Source organism: Bufo gargarizans, chromosome 3 (assembly GCF_014858855.1).
Source record: "Bufo gargarizans isolate SCDJY-AF-19 chromosome 3, ASM1485885v1, whole genome shotgun sequence".
Lineage (NCBI taxonomy): Eukaryota > Metazoa > Chordata > Amphibia > Anura > Bufonidae > Bufo > Bufo gargarizans.
This window is the reverse complement of record NC_058082.1, coordinates 389,325,781-389,341,392: the sequence shown is the minus strand read 5'-3', so window position 1 is coordinate 389,341,392 and position 15,612 is coordinate 389,325,781. Positions and strand designations below refer to the sequence as shown.

General features: G+C 44.4%; 1 protein-coding gene across 1 annotated transcript in view; it reads left to right on the top strand.

Moving 5' to 3' along the window:
- The window catches only part of TMEM167B (transmembrane protein 167B), a 90,644-nt gene that overhangs the window by 22,670 nt on the left and 52,362 nt on the right, over positions 1-15,612 (top strand). The window contains exon 2 of the mRNA XM_044285461.1: positions 1,346-1,477. Within this exon, the coding sequence (XP_044141396.1) occupies positions 1,346-1,477 (132 nt within the window). The remainder of the gene's footprint in view (positions 1-1,345; positions 1,478-15,612) is intronic.

Here is a 15,612-nt window from a genome sequence, read left to right as displayed (position 1 = left end):
ACGTATATATACACATCTCTTTTTTTATTTTTATTTTTTATTATTATTATTATTATTTTTTGGGGGGAGGGAATTAGGCGGGTGCTGTCATAGGCTCAAGGAAAAACGATTACCGGTAAGTGTAATCCCATATTTTCCATTAATTCTTGTGGAACACCTAAAGGGTTAAGAAAATTTGTAAATTCAGTTTTGAATACCTTGAGGGGTGTAGTTTCTAGAATGGGGTAATTTTTGGGTGGTTTCTATTATGTAAAGTGACTTCAGACCTAAACTGGTCCCTATAAATTGGGTTTTTGAAAATTTCTGAAAAATAAAATAAACTTAAAATAAACTTCTAAGCCTTGTAACATCCCCAAAAAATAAAATGTTCCCAAAATGATCCTAACATGAAGTAGACATATGGGGAATGTAAAGGAATAACTATTTTTGGAGGTATTACTATGTATTTTAGAAGTAGAGAAATTGAAACTTGGAAATTTGCAATTTTTTTTTACAAATTTTTGCTAAATTTGGTATTTTTTTTTTGAAATAATATTTTGTTTTACTTCAGTTTACCAGTGTCATGAAGTACAATATGTGACGGAAAAACAGTCTCAGAATGGCCTGGATATGTCAAGGCGTTTTAAAGTTATCAACACTTAAAGTGACACCGGTCAGATTAGCAAAAAATGGCCTGATCCTTAAGGTGAAATAAGGCGGTGTCCTAAAGGGGTTAAAAAATGTCCACCTTAAAACCAGATTTTTAGTCTTTCCCAGTTTGGTGATTTTATGAAGATATGTGCATGTAACTTTAGGCCTAAGGTTGGGCTCACATCACTGTTCTAGAACAGAAACAGAAAAATAAATCTTTTATTTTTAAGGGGTTATCCAATTCTAAAAATGGCCCCCACAATGCCCGGGCCCCTCCTATAGATCATTCTTGCTCCACTCCCCGTCACTCCTGATCTCTGCACGGCCGCCACTGCATCTTCCTGTCACACGGATGAAAACATCCGGCGAAAGGGAGATCGTGCAGGGATCCATTCTGGAGTGATGCAGGGAGTACGGTAAGTATGATATATTTGAGGGGCCCGGGCATTGTGGGGGCTATTTTTAGAATTGAATAACCCCTTTTAAGCATCCATTGTGCTCATTTTGCTTCCTTTTTTGTAACTTCCATCAGAGATCCATTATTTTAGATGGGGAGGGGGGAGGGGGGGAGGCCTTGAGCACAACAGATGCCTCAAAATGCAATACATTTTGGTGTAAAATGTGCCTGAAGGTGTATGTAAGGAAATTGCTCTGGAAGGTAGTGTTCAGTTTTAGAACTTTCATTATTGATTACATTTTGTTTACTGCCTTTTAGCCTACACCTTGGATGGACTTCTGGTCTTTGCTCTGCTTTTTGTCTGTACCTGTGCTTATTTCAAGAAAGTTCCAAATTTACGTTCTTGGCTTTTGTCTGAGAAGAAAGGATTATGGGGAGTTTTCTATAAAGGTAAGTGTTTGGATTTTTATTTGAAATCACTATTTCTTGAAATTGACCACCTGCATCTTAAAGGGTTTTCCAGCAGATTTGGATAAAGAGCCCCCAAACCTCACCACACCTGTCTATGGACATCGTATGGTATTCCAGTTTTAGGCCGCATTCACACGACAGTGATAAATGGCCATTGCATGGCCATTTTTAGAGACAGTCGAAGTCTATGGGGCTATCTACATGGCTATTTCTTTCCCTTAACAGCCAGTGAATAGCAGCTGTGACATAATAGGACATGTCCTATTCTTTCTGTTTCCATAACCAGATGGACCTCATTAAAATCAAGAGGACTGTTTTTAACCACTTCAGCCCCGCTAGCTGAAACCCCCTTCATGACAGAGCACTTTTTACACTTCGGCACTACACTCCTTTCACCGTTTATCGCTCGGTCATGCAACTTACCACCCAAATGAATTTTACCTCCTTTTCTTCTCACTAATGGAGCTTTCATTTGGTGGTATTTTATTGCTGCTGACATTTTAACTTTTTTTGTTATTAATCAAAATGTAACGATTTTTTTGCAAAAAAATGACATTTTTCACTTTCAGCTGTAAAATTTAGCAAAAAAAAAACCGACATCCATATATAAATTTTTCACCAAATTTATTGTTCTACATGCATGTCTTTGATTAAAAAAAATGTTTGGGCAAAAAAAAAAAATGGTTTGGGTAAAAGTTATAGCGTTTACAAACTATGGTACAAAAATGTGAATTTCCGCTTTTTGAAACAGCTCTGATTTTCTGAGCACCTGTCATGATTCCTGAGGTTCTACAATGCCCAAACAGTAGAAAAACCCCACAAATGACCCCATTTCGGAAAGTAGACACCCTAAGGTATTCGCTGATGGGCATAGTGAGTTCATAGAACTTTTTATTTTTTGTCACAAGTTAGCGGAAAATGATTATATTTTTTTTTTCTTTCTTACAAAGTCTCATATTCCACTAACCTGCGACAAAAAATAAAAAATTCTAGGAACTCACCATGCCCCTCACAGAATACCTTGGGGTGTCTTCTTTCCAAAATGGGGTCACTTGTGGGGTAGTTATACTGCCCTGGCAATTTAGGGGCCCAAATGTGTGAGAAGTACCTTGCAATCAAAATGTGTAAAAAATGGCCTGCGAAACCCGAAAGGTGCACTTTGGAATATGTGCCCCTTTGCCCACCTTGGCAGCAAAAAAGTGTGACACATCTGGTATCGCCGTACTCAGAAGAAGTTGGGAAATGTGTTTTGGGGTGTCATTTTACATATACCCATGCTGGGTGAGAAAAATATCTTGGTCAAATGCCAACTTTGTATAAAAAAAATGGGAAAAGTTGTCTTTTGCCAAGATATTTCCCTCACCCAGCATGGGAATATGTAAAATGACACCCCAAAACACATTCCCCAACTTCTCCTGAGTACGGCGATACCAGATGTGTGACACTTTTTTGCTGCCAAGGTGGGCAAAGGGGCACATATTCCAAAGTGCACCTTTCGGGTTTCGCAGGCCATTTTTTACACATTTTGATTGCAAGGTACTTCTCACACATTTGGGCCCCTAAATTGCCAGGGCAGTATAACTACCCCACAAGTGACCCCATTTTGGAAAGAAGACACACCAAGGTATTCCGTGAGGGGCACTGCGAGTTCCTAGAATTTTTTATTTTTTTTGTCACAAGTTAGCGGAAAATGATGATTTTTTTTCTCTCTTTTTTCCTTACTAAGACAAAAAATAAAAAATTCTAGGAACTCGCCATGCCCCTCACTGAATACCTTGGGGTGTCTTCTTTCCAAAATGGGGTCACTTGTGGCGTAGTTATACTGCCCTGGCCCTGGTAAAATGTATAAGGGACTCGTCTACGCAGATGTTTTGCTCTGGGGTATACATATCTGCAAATTTCAGGTTGAAATGGTCTATGAGGGGCCGAATTTTGTGGAGCCGGTCAAAAGCAGAGTGGCCTCTGGGACGGGAGGTGCTGTTATCACTAAAGTGCAGGAAACGCAGGATGGTCTCAAATCGTGTCCTGGACATAGCAGCAGAGAACATGGGCATGTGATGAATCGGGTTCGTGGACCAATATAACCGCAATTCCTGCTTTTTTGTCAGGCCCATGTTGAGGAGGAGGCCCAGAAAAGTTTTAATTTCGGAAACTTGGACTGGTTTCCACCGGAAAGGCTGGGCATAAAAGCTTCCCGGGTTAGCGGTGATAAATTGTGTGGCATACCGGTTTGTCTCTGCCACAACTAAGTCTAAGAGCTCCGCAGTCAAGAACAGCTCAAAAAATCCCAGGGCCGAACCGATCTGAGCTGTCTCAACCTGAACTCCAGACTGGGCGGTGAAAGGGGGAACTACAGGTGCGGCTGAAGTTGGGGACTGCCAATCAGGGTTTGCCAGCACCTCTGGGATTCTAGGGGCTCTACGGGCACGTCTTTGCGGTGGCTGCGACGGGGTCACTACTGCACGTGCCACTGTACCAGCTTCAACTGCCCTTCTGGTGCTCGCTACTTCACCATGTTCTACGGCAGTGCTGGTACTAGGTCCAGGAAGGGCTGGGCTGCTGGTGTATGCCTCACCACGTAATCCGACAGCACCAGCCCCACTCTGCTGTTCTTGAAGCGGATCCTGCGCCTGCTGCTATCAGGGACCTCAGCCTCCTCGTCCGAACTTTGGGTCAGAGAGCCGCTGCTTTCTACAGGTTCGTATTCTGACCCGCTGGATTCATCAGATGATGGTTCCCATTCCTCATCCGACTGGGTCAGAAGCCTGTAGGCAACTAAATTTAGGGGTATTCCCTGAGACTACCCAAGAAAAAAAAAAGCAAGCCTGTCTTACAAATGGGAGGCTAGCGAAGTACCGGAGGCTGCTGCGGTTGATAAAAAATATTCTCAATATTATCCCGCAGTGCGTGTAAAGTGAATGTGCAGCGATCAAAAAAAAAATTTTTTTGGTCACTGCGGTGGGGCGGGCGTGGTCGAACGCACGTGTGGGCGACCGATCATCCCTGATCGGGCAAACACTGCGTTTTGGGTGGAAGGAGAACTAAAGTGACACTAATACAATTATAGATCTGACCGTGATCAGTTTTGATCACTTCCAGATACTATAAAAGTACAAATGCTGATTAGCGATACGCTAATCAGCGAATAACGGACTTCGGTGCGGTGGGCTGGGCGCTAACCGAACCCTAAACTACCTAACCAAGGGGCCTAAACTATACTGAAACCTAACGGTCAATACCAGTGAAAAAAAAAAGTGACAGTTTGCACTGATCACTTTTTTCCTTTCACTAGTGATTGACAGGGGTGATCAAAGGGTTAATTGGGGTGATCTGGGGGCTAAGTGTGGTGTAGTGGGTACTCACAGTGATGTGTGCTCCTCTGCTGGAACCAACCGACCAAAAGAAGGAGCAGAGGAGCACAGCAGCCATATAAACCCATCATATTTACTAATATGATGGGTTATCTGACTGCTGATTGGATTTTTTAAAAATCAGCAACCTGCCAGCCAATGATCGTGGCCGGCAGGCTGCTGACGAAATACTCTGCTGCGAAAAGCCGGCCCGCGATGTAGTCTCGCGAGATGACGCGCCGATGCGTCCAGGAGGAACAAATCAACCACCTCCCGGACGCATCGGTGCGTTAGGCAGTCGGGAGGTGGTTAATGGCCGCTTATACAGGAGTGCACCCATCTTAACAGCTGTACACTGTGTGAAAATGGACCTTTCAGAGGTTAAAAAAAAACAAAAACACTTGAATGTGCCAGAACACTGGCTCCTGAGGCAAGACCTGTGCTCCCATTGTGATGTCACATGATCATGATGGGCGCGCAGGTCCTGCTGCCTGAAGTGAGGAGCGAATGTTTCAGAGCATGCAAGTGGTTGAGGTGAATATTTTTTATATATTTTTTTTATTTTTTTGTCTGGACTAAAGGGGCAATTTATAATACTGGGGCATGATAGGGGCATTGTCTATATATATATATATATATATATATATATATATATATATATATATATATATGTGTATGTATATGTATGTATGTGTGTATGTGTATATATATATATATATATATATATATATATATATATGTATATATATGTGTGTATATATATATATATATATATATATATGACTATGTAGAATCAGGGCAGCACACCTAGTATCAAACCGATGAGTATGATATAAAACAAGAAAAAACACCGCAGCACATCCGATGTGCTGCGGTGTTTTTTCTTGTTATATATATATATATATATATATATATATACACACACATATACACTGAGGGTACTGCAGTGTTTTTTTTTTTATATACTAACTGTTAAAAACTGATACATTGTCCGTTTTTCATGGCCATTAAAGAGGGATGAACTTCATTGACGTAAATAAATAACTAAATAAATAAACTACCCTTGCAGTGCCCTTTTTAATCATGCCTTCACAGTGTCCTCAAGACATCTTATGGCCCCCATCGTCCCCCTGTATATATGGCGCCATAGTGCCCCCTGTGTGTTATATATATATATATATATATATATATATATATATATATATATATGTGTGTTGGAAAAAAGAGAAAGGCGTGAGCACTCACACCATCTTGACCATAAGGTACAAGGACATATTAGTTTAACCACTTACCGCTACTCTAACGCCGAAAGGCGTCATCTCTGCGGCGCTCCCAGGCTACGCTAACGCCGATTGGCGTCATCTCGCGTGAGCCGAGATTTCCTGTGAACGCGCGCACACAGGAGCGCGCGTTCACAGGAACGCATAGTGCACAAGTTCATCTGCAGCCTGCCGGCCGCGATCATTGGCTGGCAGGCTGTAGATTTTTGAATCGTCCAATGAAATGGTTATGTCAGACGCTATTTTGAAAATAGCGTCTGATATAACTGCTGCCTGGTCCTCTGGTGGTCCCTTTCGCTTGGATCGACCGCCAGAGGACACAGGCAGCTCAGTAAGTAGCACCAAACACCACACTACACATTAGATATTACCCTGTCATTTATTAACCCCTTATTTAGCACCTGATCACCCATATTAGACTCCCTGATCACCCTGATCCCTTGTCCACCCCCCTGTCATTGATCACCCCACCTGTAAGGGTCCCTCACCCCTGCCAGGTAGTTAGCTACTTGCTAGGTAGTTTAGCGCCCACCACACCGCACCGCAGTCACCGATTAGTCGCTGATTAGCGTCATCGCTGTCGCTAATCAGCACTAGTACTATATAGTATCTGTAAGTGATCAATACTGATCGCAATCAGATCTATATAAGTACATTAGGGTCACCTTAGGTTCTACAAAAAACGCAGTGTTCGCCCAATCAGGCCTGATCTTGTGCGCACACTTGCGTTCAGTCCGCCCCACCGCAGTGACAGAATTTTTTTTTTTCTGATCACTGCAAAAACACCGTAAAATCGCTGCGGCGCTATAAAAGATCACTTTTGAGCTTTTTGGATCTTTATTAGCGATCGCAGCTTTACTTCGCAAGCACTCCCTTTTACTAGGCAGGTTTGCTCTTTTTCCTGGGTAGTCTCAGAGGAATACCCCCTAAATTTAGTGAACCCAAAATGTCAAACAAGGGGTATTCCGCTGAAGAGGCCTACAGGATTCTGGCCGTGATGGATGAAAGCGATGGGGACGCCTCATCCGCTGAATCCAGTGGTTCAGAATATGAACCTGTAGACAGCAGTGGCACTCTAACGGCTAGTGAGGATGACGAGGTAGAGGTCCCTGCTACGGCCAGACGTACCCGATCCCATGTAAGAGTTCTGCCTACCCTGCATGATGATCCTCATTTGCAGCAGAGTGGGGCTAGCGCTGATCTTGTTTATGGTGCGGCATACACCAGCAGCGCAGCACAGCCTGGACCTTCTACCAGCACTGCCGTATTCCCTGGTGAAGTGGCGAGCACCAGAAGGGCAGTTCCAGCTGGTACGGTGGCACGTGCAATAACTCCCCCGTCGCAGCCACCGCGTTCACAGGCCCGTAGAACCCTTAGTCTCCCAGAGGTGCTGGCAAATCCTAATTGGCAATCCCCTGATTCCGCCGCACCCGTATTGCCCCCTTTCACCGCCCAGTCTGGAGTTCGCGTGGAGACGGCTCATTTAGGATCGGCCCTTCAGTTTTTTGAGCTGTTCTTCACCGCGGATCTCTATGACCTAGTTGTGGCAGAAACCAACCGCTACGCCACACAGTTTATTACCGCCAATCCGGAAAGCTTCTATGCCCAGCCTTTCCGGTGGAAACCAGTCACTGTTTCCGAGTTTAAATTTTTTTTGGGCCTTCTCCTCAGCATGGGTCTAACTAAAAAAAATGTATTGCGGTCATATTGGTCTAAAGACCCAATACATTTCATGCCCATGTTCTCTGCTGCAATGTCTAGGGCACGTTTTGAGGCCATCATGTGCTTTATGCATTTTACGGACAATAGCACCTGTCATCCAAGAGGCCACCCTGCTTATGACCGGCTCCATAAAATTCGGCCCCTCATAGACCATTTGTCATCCAGATTTGCAGATGCGTATACCCCTAATCAAAACATCTGCATAGACGAGTCCCTAGTACATTTTACCGGGCGCCTTGGCATAAAACAGTACATCCCCAGCAAGCGCGCCCGGTATGGGGTCAAACTGTATAAGCTCTGTGAAAGGGCCACAGGCTATACATATCGTTTTAGGGTCTATGAGGGAAAAGACTCAAAACTGGAGCCGGTCGGATGTCCTGACTACCTGGGGAGCAGTGGCAAGATTGTCTGGGACTTGGTGTCACCCTTACTCCACAAGGGGTACCACTTATACGTGGACAATTTTTACTCAAGCGTGGCCCTCTTTCGGCACTTACATCTAGTCGGAATTCAATGCTGTGGCACCGCGCGACCTAGTCGCCGGGGCTTCCCCCAACGGCTCGTTAGTACCCGACTTGCACGGGGGGAGAGGGCTGCCTTGTGTGACCAAGAACTGCTCGCGGTGAAGTGGAGGGACAAGAGGGACGTTTACCTTCTGTCCACCATTCACGCAGACACGACTGTCCAAATTGAACGGGCAACTGGAGTCATTGTGAAACCCCTCTCTGTCCACGACTATAACCTTCACATGGGAGGGGTGGACTTCAATGACCAGATGTTGGCTCCCTATTTAGTTTCCCGCAGAACCAGACGCTGGTATAAGAAGGTGTCTGTTTATTTGATCCAATTGGCGATGTACAATAGTTTTGTTCTCTACAGTAAGGCTGGGAGAACAGGATCCTTCCTAAAATTCCAGGAAGAGATCATTTCGGAAATCCTGTATCCAGGAGGGTCCGTGCCCCAAGGCCCTGATGTAGTGAGCCGGCTACATGGCAGACATTTCCCGTCTGTCTATCCTGGTACCCCAACTCAACCTTCCACAAGAAAAAGATGTCGTGTCTGTAGCAGGGGTGGAATAAGGCGTGACACCACCTTTTTTTGTCCTGACTGTCCTGACCAGCCTGCCCTATGCATAGGGGAGTGTTTCCGCAAGTTCCACACTCAGGTACACTATTAGCATAGGGATTGCGTACTCAGGACAGGCACACAGGGGTCTTAGGGCCCTTTCACACAGAGCTGCCACAAACCTCTCCTTTCACCTGGGACAAAGTGCATAATGTACTTCGCCGCATCTCTGGGCGATTTGCGCTTTGCACATTGTCCCATGGGGAAGGAGAGGTTTGTTCAATAAAGGTAAAAAAAAAATCACCGGTAAGCAAAAAAGTTATTGTTCTGTTTCAAAAGTTTATAAAAGTTAATGTTAATAAATTTATTGCGTTGCGGCCTGTTTGTTTTTTTTTTTTTTTTTTTTTTACCTTCTAGGTGGACCAAGCGATCAAGCAGCTGCAGCACTGATGTGCATTCTGACAGAAGCATTGCGCTGCTGTCAGATTACACAAAAGTCGGTGTATGCGGCGCTGCAAGACGAGATTTCTCCTCTGCAGTAACAGATATGTTTGCCGAGGCATACGAGCTGAGGAGGAGGCGGCGTTCCTATGCTTTGGCAAACACTTTGTATATATAAAAAAAATATAAAAAATCCCGGCAATGATTTATTCATCCACATCGATTGATGTGAATGGAGAAATCGGGTTTGCCAGGGCACACGAGCTAAGTGGGTATGGATGTTGGGCGGAGCTCCTATGTCCTGGCAGACGCCTTTCCCCTCCTTTTTTTTTTTTGGGCAGAGATTTTTTCATCCACATTGATCGATGCGAATGAAGAAATCTGTGCCGTTCATTTTTTTCTTTCAGCCCAGAGGCTGAACGGGAAAAAAAAATCTCATTACCTGTATGCTCAATATAAGGAGAATAGCAGAAACTCCTAATGCTGGCCATACATGTAATGATTGCGTAGACCCTCAAATGCCAGGGCAGTACAAACACCCCACAACTGACCCCATTTTGGAAAGAAGACACCCCAAGGTATTCCGTGAGGGGCATATTGAGTCCATGAAAGTTTTAAATTTTTGACCCAAGTTAGCGGAAATTGAGACTTTGTGAGAAAAAAAATAAAAAATCAATTTCCGCTAACTTATGCCAAAAATGTTTTTTTCTATGAACTCGCCATGCCCCTCATTGAATACCTTGGGGTGTCTTCTTTCCAAAATGGGGTCACATGTGGGGTATTTATACTGCCCTGGCTTTTTAGGGGCCCTAAAGCGTGAGAAGAAGTCTGGGACCGAAATGTCTAAAAATGCCCTCCTAAAAGGAATTTGGGCACCTTTGCGCATCTAGGCTGCAAAAAAGTGTCACACATGTGGTATCGCCGTACTCAGGAGAAGTTGGGCAATGTGTTTTGGGGTGTCATTTTACATATACCCATGCTGGGTGGGATAAATATCTTGGTCAAATGCCAACTTTGTATAAAAAAATGGGAAATGTTGTCTTTTGCCAAGATATTTCTCTCACCCAGCATGGGTATATGTAAAATGACACCCCAAAACACATTCCCCAACTTCTCCTGAGTACGGCGATACCAGATGTGTGACACTTTTTTGCAGCCTAGGTGGGCAAAGGGGCACATATTCCAAAGTGCACCTTTCGGATTTCGCAGGCCATTTTTTACAGATTTTGATTTCACACTACTTCTCACGCATTTGGGCCCCTAAATTGCCAGGGCAGTATAACTACGCCACAAGTGACCCCATTTTGGAAAGAAGACATCCCAAGGTATTCCGTGAGGGGCACTGCGAGTTCCTAGAATTTTTTATTTTTTGTCACAAGTTAGCGGAAAATGATGATTTTTTTTATTTTTATTTTTTTCCTTACAAAGTCTCATATTCCACTAACTTGCGACAAAAAATAAAAAAATTCGAGGAACTCGCCATGCCCCTCATGGAATACCTTGGGGTGTCTTCTTTCCAAAATGGGGTCACTTGTGGGGTAGTTATACTGCCCTGGCAATTTAGGGGCCCAAATGTGTGAGAAGTAGTTTGAAATCAAAATCTGTAAAAAATGGCTGGTGAAATCCGAAAGGTGCACTTTGGAATGTGTGCCCCTTTGCCCACCTTGGCAGCAAAAAAGTGTCACACATGTGGTATCGCCGTACTCAGGAGAAGTTGGGGAATGTGTTTTGGGGTGTCATTTTACATATACCCATGCTGGGTGAGAGAAATATCTTGGCAAAAGACAACATTTCCCATTTTTTTATACAAAGTTGGCATTTGACCAAGATATTTTTCTCACCCAGCATGGGTATATGTAAAATGACACCCCAAAACACATTCCCCAACTTCTCCTGAGTACGGCGATACCAGATGTGTGACACTTTTTTGCAGCCAAGGTGGGCAAAAGGGCACATATTCCAAAGTGCACCTTTCGGATTTCACCGGTAATTTTTTACAGATTTTGATTGCAAGGTACTTCTCACGCATTTGGGCCCCTAAATTGCCAGGGCAGTATAACTACCCCACAAGTGACCCCATTTTGGAAAGAAGACACCCCAAGGTATTCCATGAGGGGCATGGCGAGTTCCTAGAATTTTTTATTTTTTGTCGCAAGTTAGTGGAATATGAGACTTTGTAAGAAAAAAATAAAATAAAAAATAAATCATCATTTTCCGCTAACTTGTGACAAAAAATAAAAACTTCTATGAGCTCACTATGCCCATCAGCGAATACCTTAGGGTGTCTACTTTCCGAAATGGGGTCATTTGTGGGGTTTTTCTACTGTTTGGGCATTGTAGAACCTCAGGAAACATGACAGGTGCTCAGAAAATCAGAGCTGTTTCAAAAAGCGGAAATTCACATTTTTGTACCATAGTTTGTAAACGCTATAACTTTTACCCAAACCATTTTTTTTTTACCCAAACATTTTTTTTTATCAAAGACATGTAGAACAATAAATTTAGCGAAAAATTTATATATGGATGTGGTTTTTTTTTGCAAAATTTTACAACTGAAAGTGAAAAATGTCATTTTTTTGCAAAAAAATCGTTAAATTTCAATTAATAACAAAAAAAGTAAAAATGTCAGCAGCAATGAAATACCACCAAATGAAAGCTCTATTAGTGAGAAGAAAAGGAGGTAAAATTCATTTGGGTGGTAAGTTGCATGACCGAGCGATAAACTGCTAAAGTTGTGGAGTGCCGATTTGTAAAAAAGGGCCTGGTCACTAGGGGGGTATAAACCTGTGGTCCTTAAGTGGTTAATAGGACCAATTGTCCAATAATCGTTTTACATATGAACATTCAAATACAATAAAACTAGTAGTAGGTACCAATGCATAAAACACATAAGATAATAAAAATCCTCGTAATTCTACACCTGGGGGGCTAATGGTGAATAAGCCACTGGGGTGTCAGTATAACTGCAAACCACAATCAGGATTGAAGTGTCCGGAAGAATATATATATGTGTGTGTGTGTATATGTATGTGTGTGTGTGTGTATGTATATGTATATGTGTATGTATATATATATATATATATATATATATATATATATATATATATATATATATATATATGCATAGTATAGACCAAAAGTTTGGACACACCTCATTCAAAGAGTTTTCTTTATTTTCATGACTATGAAAATTGTAGATTCACACTGAAGGCATCAAAACTATGAATTAACACATGTGGAATTATATACATAACAAAATAGTGTGAAGCAAATGAAAATATGTCATATTCTAGGTTCTTCAAGGTAGCCACTAGAGTTGAGCGAACACCTGGATGTTCGGGTTCGAGAAGTTCGGCCGAACTTCCCGAAAATGTTCGGGTTCGGGATCCGAACCCGATCCGAACTTCGTCCCGAACCCGAACCCCATTGAAGTCAATGGGGACCCGAACTTTTCGGCACTAAAAAGGCTGTAAAACAGCCCAGGAAAGGGCTAGAGGGCTGCAAAAGGCAGCAACATGTAGGTAAATCCCCTGCAAACAAATGTGGATAGGGAAATGAATTAAAAAAAAAATTAAATAAATAAAAATTAACCAAAATCAATTGGAGAGAGGTCCCATAGCAGAGAATCTGGCTTCCCGTCACCCACCACTGGAACAGTCCATTCTCAGATATTTAGGCCCCGGAACCCAGGCAGAGGAGAGAGGTCCCGTAACAGAGGATCTGGCTTCATGTCAGCAGAGAATTAGTCTGCATGTCATAGCAGAGAATGAGGCTTCACGTCAGCCACCACTGCAACAGTCCATTGGCATATATTTAGGCCCAGCACACAGGCAGAGGAGAGAGGTCCCGTAACAGACAATCTGGCTTCATGTCAGCAGAGAATTAGTCTGCATGTCATAGCAGAGAATCAGGCTTCACGTCAGCCACCACTGCAACAGTCCATTGGCATATATTTAGGCCCAGCACCCAGGCAGAGGAGAGAGGTCTCGTAACAGACAATCTGGCTTCATGTCAGCAGAGAATCAGTCTTCATGTCATAGCAGAGAATCAGGCTTCACGTCACCCACTACTGTAAGAGTCCATTTTCATAAATTTAGGCCCAGCACCCAGGCAGAGGAGAGAGGTCCCGTAACAGACAATCTGGCTTCATGTCAGCAGAGAATTAGTCTGCATGTCATAGCAGAGAATGAGGCTTCACGTCACCCACCACTGCAACAGTCCATTGGCATATATTTAGGCCCAGCACCCAGGCAGAGGAGAGAGGTCCCGTAACAGACAATCTGGCTTCATGTCAGCAGAGAATCAGTCTGCATGTCATAGCAGAGAATGAGGCTTCACGTCAGCCACCACTGCAACAGTCCATTGGCATATATTTAGGCCCAGCACACAGGCAGAGGAGAGAGGTCCCGTAACAGACAATCTGGCTTCATGTCAGGAGAGAATTAGTCTGCATGTCATAGCAGAGAATCAGGCTTCACGTCAGCCACCACTGCAACAGTCCATTGGCATATATTTAGGCCCAGCACACAGGCAGAGGAGAGAGGTCCCGTAACAGACAGTCTGGCTTCATGTCAGCAGAGAATCAGTCTTCATGTCATAGCAGAGAATCAGGCTTCACGTCACCCACTACTGTAAGAGTCCATTTTCATAAATTTAGGCCCAGCACCCAGGCAGAGGAGAGAGGTCCTGTAACAGAGGATCTGGCTTCATGTCAGCAGAGAATTAGTCTGCATGTCATAGCAGAGAATGAGGCTTCACGTCAGCCACCACTGCAACAGTCCATTTTCATAAATTTAGGCCCAGCACCCAGGCAGAGGAGAGAGGTCCCGTAACAGAGGATCTGGCTTCATGTCAGCAGAGAATTAGTCTGCATGTCATAGCAGAGAATGAGGCTTCACGTCAGCCACCACTGCAACAGTCCATTGGCATATATTTAGGCCCAGCACCCAGGCAGAGGAGAGAGGTCCCGAAACAGACAATCTGGCTTCATGTCAGCAGAGAATCAGTCTTCATATCATAGCAGAGAATCAGGCTTCACGTCACCCACCACTGTAAGAGTCCATTTTCATAAATTTAGGCCCAGCACTCAGGCAGAGGAGAGAGGTCCCGTAACAGAGGATCTGGCTTCATGTCAGCAGAGAATCATTCTGCATGTCATAGCAGAGAATCAGGCTTCACGTCACCCAACATTGGAACAGTCCATTGGCATATATTTAGGCCCCGGCACCCAGACAGAGGAGAGGTTCATTCAACTTTGGGTAGCCTCGCAATATAATGGTAAAATGAAAATAAAAATAGGATTGAATGAGGAAGTGCCCTGGAGTCCAATAATATATGGTTAAGGGGAGGTAGTTAATGTCTAATCTGGACAAGGGACGGACAGATCCTGTGGGATCCATGCCTGGTTCATTTTTATGAACGTCAGCTTGTCCACATTGGCTGTAGACAGGCGGCTGCGTTTGTCTGTAATGACGCCCCTGCCGTGCTGAATACACGTTCAGACAAAACGCTGGCCGCCGGGCAGGCCAGCACCTCCAAGGCATAAAAGGCTAGCTCTGGCCACGTGGACAATTTAGAGACCCAGAAGTTGAATGGGGCCGAACCATCAGTCAGTACGTGGAGGGGTGTGCACATGTACTGTTCCACCATGTTAGTGAAATGTTGCCTCCTGCTAACACGTTGCGTATCAGGTGGTGGTGCAGTTAGCTGTGGCGTGTTGACAAAAGTTTTCCACATCTCTGCCATGCTAACCCTGCCCTCAAAGGAGCTGGCATTGACACAGCTGCCTTGGCGACCTCTTGCTCCTCCTCTGCCTTGGCCTTGGGCTTCCACTTGTTCCCCTGTGACATTTGGGAATGCTCTCAGTAGCGCGTCTACCAACGTGCGCTTGTACTCGCGCATCTTCCTATCACGCTCCAGTGCAGGAAGTAAGGTGGGCACATTGTCTTTGTAGCGTGGATCCAGCAGGGTGGCAACCCAGTCCGCACAGGTTAAAATGTGGGCAACTCTGCTGTCGTTGCGCAGGCACTGCAACATGTAGTCGCTCATGTGTGCCAGGCTGCCCAGGGGTAAGGACAAGCTGTCCTCTGTGGGAGGCGTATCGTCATCCTCCTGCCTTTCCCCCCAGCCACGCACCAGTGATGGACCCGAGCTGCGTTGGGTGCCACCCCGCTGTGACCATGCTTCATCCTCATCCTCCTCCACCTCCTCCTCATCATCCTCTTCCTCCAGTAGTGGGCCCTGGCTGGCCACATTT